This window comes from Mesitornis unicolor, unplaced genomic scaffold, assembly GCF_000695765.1.
Source record: "Mesitornis unicolor isolate BGI_N332 unplaced genomic scaffold, ASM69576v1 scaffold36654, whole genome shotgun sequence".
In the NCBI taxonomy this organism is placed as follows: Eukaryota; Metazoa; Chordata; class Aves; order Mesitornithiformes; family Mesitornithidae; genus Mesitornis; species Mesitornis unicolor.
This window is the reverse complement of record NW_010180037.1, coordinates 2,664-13,847: the sequence shown is the minus strand read 5'-3', so window position 1 is coordinate 13,847 and position 11,184 is coordinate 2,664. Positions and strand designations below refer to the sequence as shown.

At 51.7% G+C, this 11,184-nt stretch overlaps 2 protein-coding genes across 2 annotated transcripts in view; one reads left to right on the top strand and one right to left on the bottom strand.

Annotated features, from left to right (window-relative positions):
* Nucleotides 1-233: 233 nt before the first annotated feature.
* On the top strand, nt 234-6,698 carry LOC104539457 (glutamate-rich protein 6-like; the record flags this gene model as incomplete). The annotated part of the gene is given in 12 exon segments (XM_010182985.1): nt 234-349; nt 1,064-1,123; nt 1,126-1,202; nt 1,204-1,333; nt 2,528-2,625; nt 2,712-2,869; nt 3,865-3,932; nt 4,784-4,944; nt 5,049-5,134; nt 5,492-5,644; nt 5,913-6,144; nt 6,435-6,698. Coding segments are annotated over 12 exon segments (1,603 nt in total), but the record flags the coding sequence as incomplete, so codon positions are not given.
* A 2,295-nt stretch (nt 6,699-8,993) lies between these two features.
* Nucleotides 8,994-11,184, bottom strand: part of LOC104539456 (selenoprotein T) — a gene marked incomplete at its 5' end in the record, with an annotated part of 3,690 nt that continues 1,499 nt past the window's right edge. The window contains one exon of the mRNA XM_010182984.1: nt 8,994-9,715. The remainder of the gene's footprint in view (nt 9,716-11,184) is intronic.

Sequence of the window (11,184 nt, the reverse complement as noted above, 5' to 3'; positions counted from 1 at the left end):
CGGATCCCCGCCGCCCTCCCGGCACTGCCCAGCCCCTGGACACGCGTGGGGACGTAGGGCGTGGGGTGGCGGTAAGTAGGTAGGTGGCCCGGCCCACCTGCGGCATCTGAAGTGTTCGGGTGGTTAATGAAACACACCTGGGAAAGTCCCTGTCATGAACACAGCCGTCAGGGGCACTGCTGTGAGGACGCACAGGTGTGTGGCTGACAGGCGGGGTAGTGCCTAAAATCAAGGGAAACGGAAACGTCGGGCAGCGCTGAACCCATCGGGATGCAGAAGCCGCCAGGAATTTCGGTGTCGATGCAGACGGAAACAAGCTGGCTCCATGAGCACGCCTCCGGAAAACCAAGTAAGGAACAGCTTTGTTCAGGAAGGGGGCTGCTCGCTTGTGTTGTATTTCACTCAGGTGGCCTCACACCCCAGTGTCTTTCACAGAAGACATGTGAGTGTGCAGTTTCCCAGGGATGCTTTTGCAAACTGAGGGCAGAGCCAGGAGCAGCCCCCAGGAACCCCTCTGGGGTCTCCTCGTTAACCTCTCTGCAAACAAACCTTTGGGTCCTGTTAGGCGAGCGGGAGTGCTCGCAGATGGCAGAAGGTGGGTACTGTGTTCTCCTGAGGATAGCTGAAAACGGACCAACCTTTTCCTGCTGCTCTGCTGAGTCATCCCAGCTCCCAGTCAAGTGACCGGCCCCTCCGCTCGCCCACTGAAGAGCAGTGCTCTGCTTTGGCACGCAGTGTATTAGGGGTAGTAGTTGCCTGATCCCATCCCTTTTGGGCACTGCATCGGAGAGCTGTTGTGCTCCATTTTCCATGCTGGGCAGCTCTCGTCTGCAGGAGAACATCTCCCGCATCTCACGTCCCTCTGAGGGCAGGAGAAGCGATGTGAGCCCCAACGCACAGCGCACTGGCTGAAAGTGCTGGACCCGCAGGTCTTGGGCAGCTGATGTGGTGGTGAGGAAAGGCTGGCGTGCTGAGAAAGGAACCAAAGCAGTGTCTAGCAGATGAGCTTTCTGAGAACACAGCACTGCGGCTCAGTAAGTCCCGCTATTGCTGTCACTTGCAGCCCTGCCAGAGGCATGCAGCAGCTTGGATGTGCTGTGTGACATGGAGGTAAGGGCTCACTCGGGTTGCATACACACACGTTATGCTTGGTGGTTTTATCCCTGCACAAAGATATGACTCCACTTTGCATTTGGTATTTCCCATTTTGAGTTCAATGAAGATTTTGTGAAGCTGTTCAAGAAATCTCTGTGCACGCTCCCCTCTGTTGGCCTGCCCACCCTTCTGGCCTACAGATCCGAATTGTCACGAGAAAACTTCCGAATTGAGGTGAGTCAGTGCTGGGTGTTCCCTCCTGTGTGGCTTTTTTGTTTCATTCCTCTGATTCCCACCTAAAGAAAGTAAAAATAATGCCCTTTGCCAAGCCAGTGCAGGAGTTCCTTTATGAAAGGGTTTTTCTTTTGTGAGGCTGTTGAAACCACACTTCTTGTGCACACCTGAACAGCAAGAGGCTGTGCAACTCCTCTCCCCATAGTTGCATCCTGTAGTGAGAATTTCCTAGCAGATGTTGCCCTTTGGCTAAAAGAGATACAAAATTTATAGAAATCCTAGGTATCCAGCCAAAGAATATAGGCAGGGCATAGAGTTTCCTGTAACCCTGTGCAGAGTGAAGTCCTCAAAGAGAGTTGGTCCTCGGCCCAAGGTGGAGGGCAAGGCAATTTCCAGTAACAGCGCTCCAGGGAAGCCAAGTATTTCGAATTAATACATTCAGAAAGGGATGTGAATGAAGGCACTGAACACACAGTACAGTAAATGCAGTGTAAGTGCCGCACAGCAGGTGAGCAGTGCAGAGCAAGCGCCCCTCACCCCTGCCTGGGCTGGGGAGCTCTGTGCCCCCAGGAGCGCTGGGCTGGGTCCCCTGCCCTGGGAGCAGAGGTGTTGGACACCACATCCAGCAGCATGTGCTGCGCAGCTGTGTCTTCTGCAACTCAAAAAAATGGTATTTATCTAGTGCCCATCCTCAAAATGTGTCCTGCAGCAGCCCCGACTTGCGTCTGGTCAAATGCACTCAGCTCTGTTGCTGACAAATCTGCTGGTGGCTCCTTGTGACATTCCCCACAGATTTTCCTGTGATCAGCACTGCAACAACACGGGAGCTTTTTCTCTCCAAAGCCACAAACAATGTACGTGACAGGGTTAACACACCGGACTGCTTGGCTATAGCATCCTGCACGCTCTGAGGCTTTCCCCTGAAGGAATAGGTCTGGTCAACACTGCAGTCATGCCATTCTGTGAGGGCTTTTATTTATTTCCTACAGATTGACGTTTCTTTTTGGTGGTGTCCTGAACCTAATGTTTTGAGCTAAATCGTCCCAAGATATCGCAGACCCAGATTTGTTTTAACTACTCTTACACGCTTTATACCATTGCATTTTGAGCGGAGCCCTCCTTCCCCAAGATAAACTGAGGATTTTTGTGCCGATACCATATTTCCATCTCCCGTGTTTCCTCTCCCCACCTCAGAGAGAAGAGGACCCTGCACCAAGGTGTGAGTACTGTGGCAGCCCGCTGAGGCTGTTCCCTTCCTTCGAGGACGTTTGCGCGCCATCGCAGGACTATGACTCGGTGAGCTGGGGGTGATGAGCAGAGGTTTGCTGCGGCAAGGCCTGCTCCATGGCACTACTCTGTGGCACCACTCCTCTGCCTTCCAGAAATTCTGCTGCACACGTAACCGGGACCTCTACGAGTTCATCATGAGGGAGAGGAGGAAGCGCGAGGGTGCCAGGAGCGCTCCCGCTGCTGCCAGCCCCCGTGAAGCCCCCGTCAGCAAAGCTGCCAGGCCCCCAGAGAAGGAGAGAGCGAACCAGAGGTACTGGGACACGACTGGGGAGAGCTGGGGAGCAGGTCTGGGTAAGGGACAGGCAGCTCTGGAGGGAAAAGAAGCGTCAAAACCATGAAACGGCAGCGAGAGGGAGTGAGAGAAGAACAGAACTCGCTTTAGGCAACACAAGTTGAAGTTCTCTGTGGGCCCTCGGCTCTTCTCTTATCAGGCTGCACTGGATGGTGAGGTATGTGCTGAGCAAAGCATCAGTTATGCTGCTGTCACGTAATATCTAGAGACGCATAGAACCGAGAGCATGACTGCAGCTGTGGAGGGACAGTATTGGGTCCAGCTGTTACCTCAGGTGCTGAAACAAAGCTGGAATTGGTATTTCTCTGTTTTGCTACCTAAACTGTGCCATACGTTTGGACTGCGATTTCCAGAGTCACGAGAACTCTGCAGGTGTGCCTTGTGCTGGGCCGTTTGCAGGAGAACCAAAGCTTGTGCAGGCACCTGAGCCCATGGCAGAGGCTTGTAGGAAAGGCAACCAGGACGCCTGGGAGTGAACCGCGCGTTTTCTTGAAGATCCTCTGTGGTCCGATGGTGCCAGTACCTCGTATCTTGTACAGAGCATAAACCAAAGCCATTGTAAAAATCTATCAGGTCTGTAGGAAGCTAGATGAGGAGGATGGTGAAAATATTCCCAGAGCTTGTCTGTTTTCCTGATCTTGTGGGCAGCTCTCCTGTTTTACGTAAGACCTTGATGCAAAAACCAATACAATGTTTAGCTCTGCTGTCAGTAGAGCCGATGCCATTGCAATCGCAGAGTCCATTCACTGAAATCTCTGTACAAGAGCAATTCCTTTTTGCTGAGATATTATTATTTTGATGATATTCTGTTGCCTCTGTTATTTGCAATTATATGAGTGGAAGGAAAACAAACAGGTTCAGAAACTCGTGTTCCTGCGGCAAGGGTGTCCAGCGCCTCCGCCTTTCCAGGCAGGGCACATGAGGTGTCTATCGGGAATGCTTTTGTTTCCCAGGCAGCAGGAGAGGCAGATGGCCATGGAGCTGGCTTCCCTGGCAGCAGAGCTGGCGAGCGAGCCTGAGCGTGAGTCTGCATTTCCTCATGTGCTTACTTTATTTATTGCGGTGAACTCAATGGAACTGCTGGGCTCTGACACTCCCTAATTGAACTGGAGGATTTATACAGCCGCGTTAGTCCACTGTCGAGTGTGCAGTCCCATTAAATTGGATACTGCCACGTTAAATAGTCCTTCACATGAAAACACAAAAGCAGCTATGTTCCCATCGCTCAGAGGGGATCTCCCTGCGGTGATTTTCAGTATTTGTATCTGAGCATTTCAGCTGGGATGCACAGACACTGACCTCAGAGAATACGAAGTTGGCAAAGGGAAGCCCTCAGAAGGCTGGAGCTGCCAGAATTTGGGTTTTTCCTCATCAGGTGAATGCTCCACCAATCCCTAGCCCAGGCAGTGGGTGACTGAGCAGCCCTTTGCATCAAGCTATAAAGTGAAATGCATTTTGACTAAGAACAGATGAACTGGATTTGCAATACGAGCACATTTTCATAGAGGCTGGCAGGGCACCGAGGCTTTTGTGGCAGCGAGGATTTCAGATCCTCAGCCCTCCAGAGCACGCAGCCACGAATGCCATCCAAAAAAGTCATTCTTTACTTACACAGATGTATATATATATATATATATATATATACACATAATTAAAAAAACCCAAACCCATCTTTTTTCACAGTCTGGTTCTCTGACATAGCAGGACACCTTGGACTGTCCTTGTTAGACAGAAAATACCCCAAGACAGGCCCCCAGGACAGGCATTTCACCAGAAACTCCCACTCAAGCCACAGCCCCACTGTGGCGGTGCCAGGGGGGCTCCGGGGGGGCACTACTGCCTGTCGCACACAAAGCCCCCGTTGCTCCTCAGGCTCAACCCACGCTGGCACCATCTCCTACCTCCTCTCTCGGGAGCCACCGTTGCCAATGGGACGGACGCTGGTGCCTCTGGGGAGTGCAGCAAGGCCTGAGGAGGAGGAGAGGGCTCTCTGCAGCGTCACCTGCTGTGACTTCGCCCTCACGGGCGGGAAGGTGAGTACCGGCCACGGCCACGCTCCACAGCCACACGCCCGCCCACGTGGAAAGGGCCATTGCTGCAGGACCACCCTCATCTGCTTTATCTTTGCCGATCCTAGGTAGTGCAGAATAAGTTGTTGGAAAAATACTACAGACACGGAGGGAAATTCCTTACCACGCTCCCCGATGGAACGGCGCAGTTATTGTATCCTTACAGGGCTCATTTGCCTGCATTAGTCCAGGGTTGTAACTGTAATTTTGCTTTCAGTCTGAAAACAAGCAGCAGTGAAACCGCTCACACAGCTCTTGGTCTGAGGTTCTCCCCAGCAGCCCGTGGCTGCTCTTGTCAGTGCAAACAGAACACTTCAGTGCAGGAGAAAAGGGCTGGCAGCGTCCCAGTGCCACGGGCACACCCCCCCCCTCCACTTCAACACAGCGATCTGGGCAATATGTGCATTGCTGTGCTCCAAAGCAGCGCTCTGAAATAGTAGGTGCTCTGAAATGAGTAGGTGCTAACAGACCAAGCAAAGAGAGGGGTTACCAACGCCTTACCTGATGACAGCTATCCATCGGGGAATCTGGCGGTCATTGTCGTAAGAGAGAAAAACCAGCTTGTTTGCATAGTGCAGGAGGACAAGCTGAATAACGCCAAAATCCAAGCAGTATTCAAGTCCAACGGCAGAAGCACTTGCTATTACCCCAACGGAGCAGTGTGGTACGTGCGAGCTGGTCAGAGCAGCTTTGCTTTCCAGTGCACACTTTAAATTTGAGGTCATAAAGGGTATTTTAATAGCATTCGGAAATTGAAAGACAAACACAGTGGCTGGTGGGCCCTGCTTCTGGTTCCCCCAGAGCAGCATCCCCAGCTGTGTCCTGTGAGGGCCAGGACCTCAAATCAGCAGTGCCCCAGTGCTGCCCTCTGGGAAAGGAGGGACACAGGCATGGGGGCTGCAGGGTTCAGAGCTTTGCCTTTCCTCTTTCAGGATAAACATGAGCATTTGGGGAGGGCAGTGTTTGGACCAAGCAGGCAGCAGGGTGAGGAGGTGGACGTGGCCGAACAGCACCACATCAACAGAACTCCACGTCCCGCTGAGCCCCATCTTCATCTCCTTGAACCGGCACGTGGGGGTCCGGATCCTGGGCCAGGACAAGATCACCATTTCCTTTCTTGCTATGGGGCAACAGGCGAAATTCAATGTGGGAACCAAAGTGCAGGTACTGCTCAGGCAGCTCCACGTGGCCGCTCCCCACGGGAGGGGTACAGCCAGGGAAGCTCCCATCCATGGGGAAGGATGCTCACCCCACAGTGGGTGCTCCCCATGCTGACTCCCAAAACAGCACAGTGCAGGCATACCCATGTCCAGTCCATGTGGGCAGGGTGCGTGGCAGCTCCCTTCCTCCATGGGCTCCTGCCATGGGGACAGGTTTGCCCACTGGGGAGCCGCCACAGCCCAAAGCCCCGTCCTGCACTGCTGTGGCTCTGCTGACACGGTCTCCCTCCCCAGGTCAGTGACAGTGTCCGGCTGCCTCCCCCGGCCCAGCTGGGCGACGATGAGCTCCTGCTGCTCGCCTTCAGGGTGAGGATCCTGCGGCTCTTCGACAGACTGCGGGGATGCTTGGACTTTCCTTCTAACAAGCAATGGGAGAAAATGAAGCCTCCGGTGTATCTTATCACGCAGACTCTGAAGATCTTGCGGCTCTGCACAGCTCCTGACATAAGCGATGAGCTGCGCAGCTCGGTCAGGGCAATAGTAAACACTCAGATCTGACCAGCATGCTTGTGGTGTGAAGGCAAAAGGAGCCAGTGATGCTCCCCAACGCGGCAATGCCCATACATGGATTTGCCTGCAGCCCTGTGTGGCGCAAAGGGAAGTCCATGGCCTCCTGGGGCCATCCCCCCCCAAGGGTCTCAGCACAAGCAGGGCTATGGGCAGGCAGCCCCAGAGCCCCCTTTCTTGTCAGCCCGCACTGAAGCGTGCCTTGGCCATGGAGGCAGGCAGAGGGGCTTTGCTCGGGGCAGAGTAAATCCGTGCTCAACGTCTGTGCGTGGCTGCTGAGCAACCTCCCCTCTGTCTCCCAGCACAAACCAGCCCAGGCTGGGCCCTCTTCTCAGCTCAGGGGTGTAGCACAAAGGTCACAGAATCATTGTGGCTGGAAAAGGCCTTTAAGATCATCGAGTCCAGCCGTTACCTAACCCTGACATGGCCACCAAACCGTGTCCCTGCGCACCACAGCCAGATGGCTGTTAAATACACCCAGGGCTGGTGACCCACATCCCCAGGCAGCCTGTGCCACTCCTCAGTAACACTTTCGAAGCTAAAAGCAAACCCTGACACACAAAGAAAACACCAACAGGTAAAAGCAAGCATTAACGTTACCAGCAGTGTAGGGCATGGGCACACACCCACCAGCTGCCCCCCAACCTTGCTGTGCCCAGGCCATCTCTGAGCTGTCCCCAGAGATGGAGCAAGGGACCGTCCCCTGTGTCCCCCTGTGCAGGGCCTGAGGTCGAGCAGTGAAACTCTGCAGGCCTGGGCACAGGGCTTGAGTGAAAACCTTTGATTGGATTAAATATCTTACAAATTTTTTATTTAAAAAGATGAAGATCACCCCTGGGAGTTTGATTCTGACCTGCTGCACCACTGTAATTCAGTTTTTCTCAGGGTTATGATTGACGCCAGCGCGAGATGAGACCTGAGCAGACCCCTGATGTGTAATGGCCCCTGTTTCTGCACTCGTGGTGGGAAACCCAAGGCCCATTTTTGTCATCCTCTGCCCCCAGCTCACAGCAGCTCCACCAGACCCTGTGTCACCTATCCTTGTGTGTAACAAGCCAAGACCAACAAGCTTCAATTTGGCCTCAGATTTATTATTTAATGTCCATTTTTCACGTGGGTGAAATCAATCAAGTGTTCAAATGGCTTTTTCAGATAAATGGGACTTTAAACCTTCATTTTAATATTGCAAAGCAGCATTGTGCAGGAGGGGAGAGCAAAAAGCTGCAATTTTAACACACCACTTGGGTATCAGGGCTTCCTGTTGACCCTCTGCCACTGGCTGTCAGACCCTTCCCCACAGACACCTTTAATAAGATTCAAGGAGGAAAATCCCTTTTCAGGATTACTGAATACACAGCAAGACCTGTGCTGAGCACTTCTGGAGGCTGGGAGGGGAGGGTGGAGGGGAAGCAGCATACAGTGGCCCAGGGTCTGCAATGCATCGATGAGAACACAGTGCAGTGAGCAGACTGTGAGGGACCATCAACAGGATGGCAACGCAAGAGCTCATGGGAGTGCACACCTGTGTACTTGTTTTCTGTCTGACTTGAAGTGTACCATTAAACTCTATCCACACTGGAAAAGTCTGGTGGATCTGTTTCAGAAGAGTTGCTGTGAGTTACCTCAAGAGATGATTTCATCACAGTCCAAGCAGCCTGGGGGCTGTTGGGTGTTTAATGGTGGTGATGAACACCACCTTCGCAACTGGCACCAGCTCCTCTCAGCTGGATGGGCAGCACTGCGGTTACCTGGAACATCCCTGACCCGTCCCCAAAGCCTCGGGGAGGGTTAAAGACAAGTCCTACAAACCCTGACAGCTGCTGGCGTCAGCTCTGCAGCATCCCCCAGTTCACTGCTCCAGCAGGGAACACCCTCTCCCCAGCCAGAGGTAATGAAGTACTCAAGTCCTACCTGGTTCTACACAGGGGTGAGGCCCTGCAGCAGAGTAGCCCAAGCACAGCACAGTTGGGAGCTGTGGGCTTTGGGCTGCAGCTCACCCCATCCCAGGAACCCAACTGGGAAAGGTCCCAGCCCCACAAGGGAACCGCACCGGTCTCATGACTTTACCCCAGCGCGCCGTCCCTGGCGCAGCGGCACTCGAACTCGCGTCACAGCGGAATTTTGGGAAGAAAAGGTCTGCGTGGTCCTTCCAGAATGTGGAGGTCCTCAGGGCTCAGACAAGACAAACACAACATCAGTGACTTTGGAAAGGAGGCTTTTTATGCATTTTTTCAATTGCAATTCTACGAATATCCATCAGTGACTCCAACCAGGTGCTTCACACAGTAAATGAGAACTCTTTATTTAAATTAACTTTTTTGGTTTCTATTAGGACAGTAGAAAGGCCCAGCTCTTCATCTCTTCACAACGGTCAAGGAAAATCCTCTCGAGCTGGCCAGCATGATTTAGAGAGCAGCTGATCTTAATTTTTACCGAAGTCACAAAGTTATGTAACTACCCTGCATATAATTTTGTTTACATAATTTAGTATATAATGCACTGTTCAACTCTGCCATATATTTTGAAAAATATACAAACCTGCTTTAACCACCTTAGAGGGATTTGATAGACAGCTGTCAATTACTCAACAGTTTTGGACAGTATCAGACACTCCTATAGCTTCATTTTAAACTACAAAAAGAACATAAATTCATATAAAATACAACAGATTAAACAAACTTTTTTCCCGAGGAAAAATTAGGTATCAACTCAACCTGCTATTGTGTGAAACATGAATATAAAATAAGTTACAATTAGTAATGCCTGCATTGTTGAGCTATGAACTGGTCGAATGAAATCTTAAAAAAACTATACAGTATTATTGCACTCCATGGCTGTGCAGTATCTGGACCAGGCCAGCACTGAAACGGCTCTTCCATTGCGTCTTTTCTCAGGAGGCGCGACACGGCCGCCAGAGGAGCATCCAGCCTGCGCCAACAGCGCGCTGTCTTCAGCGCCGGCCTTCATGGGTCTGCGCCGCGCGGCCCTCAGAAACCACCACGGAATGCCTGGGGACAGAGACACCAGCGTTACCACTGACATCGACCCTACCCGCAAACACCGCCACCAGGCTTGGGCTGTGAACCAATCACCCACCCCGGAGTGCAGACCCCGAGGTACGAGCACCGCCTCCTGCAGGTGGGCTCTTACGGCAAGAGAGTGCTGGTGCTATTTTATCCTGGGTGTTTGCCTACAAAGACACCATCAGAATGACAGGACACCGGCACAAATTCAAATAAGGAGCCATTAAAGCACAAAGTTGCTACATCCCAGTATCAGACTCTCCTAAGCTGCAGTGTTATTTCCCACGTTGAAGAGAATGCAAGTGAATGGGGACTTTTGCTGTTGTTTTTTTAAACTCATCCTATCAAACAGAACTCTACGTGAGAACAGTCTGGTTATGCTTTGTAAGCTTAAAAGTAACATCAATCTACTCTGCCACAAAGAATGCTGCCTGGGACCCTCCCAATCCATACACACGGGATGCTGCACTTCAGCATCTGAAAAGTACAGGAAACACCAAACCTTTTAATACTAAATATTTTAAAAATATGAAACAACTTATTCATGATTAAGGTGGCTTTTGCTAAATTACTATGACAAAGCAGACCTAACTGGACAAACAGGACATGCTGCAGGAATCACATCCCCTGCACAAGGCTTCTGAGGGGGCCACCTCTCCGAATTGCTCTCCCTACCTCATGGAGCTGCAAGGGCATTCATGAGGCAGAAAGTGACAGGGCAAGAAGTGGGGCTGGAAGGCTGAGCTCTGAGCAGCGGCAGAGCAAGCCCTCTTTAGAGTGCGGTTTCCCACCAGGAGCGACACGGCCTGCAGTGCTGACAGCTCAGCTTCTCCAGACCTTCACCTCCATGGGATACGTTCTTGTGTACGTAAATGTGGATTTGCAAAAGCCAAACTACATCAAACAGAGCTCCAGAGGAACTCTGTGGGCATTTGGACAGAGCCAGGTCACCAACTGCTACAGCTGGGACCAGCAGCTCAGCTCAGGGCAGTAAGATTGGCTGCAAGGTCTCTGTGCACAGGGTGTGCCACTTGAGAGCAGGGCAATGCCAGAACCCAGCCTCTCAGCCGAAAAAAACACACCACATACTTCAATCCCATACTTCACTGAAGTGCTCTCCTCAGTGTCAACTGCCAATTTTTGCACTAAGAGAGTCTTTTTGTAGCACACCAATGTTCCTGTGCAGAATCGCAAGCTAAATGTTTTGGAAGTCACAGGTGACACAGAAACATGGAACTGGCTTGTCATAAATTATATATGGTTGGACTCGATGATCTTAAAGGTCTTTTCCAACCAAAACCATTCTACAATTCTATTCTATGATATACATGCAGATGCAAACCCTCTGCTCCTAACAGCCAAGGAGTGTTTGCAAAAGGTTAAAACAGCGTAAAACATGGGTGGGAGTAACAAAATGTTCTATTTTCTAGGGCCATGCAATTCAATTAGGTTAC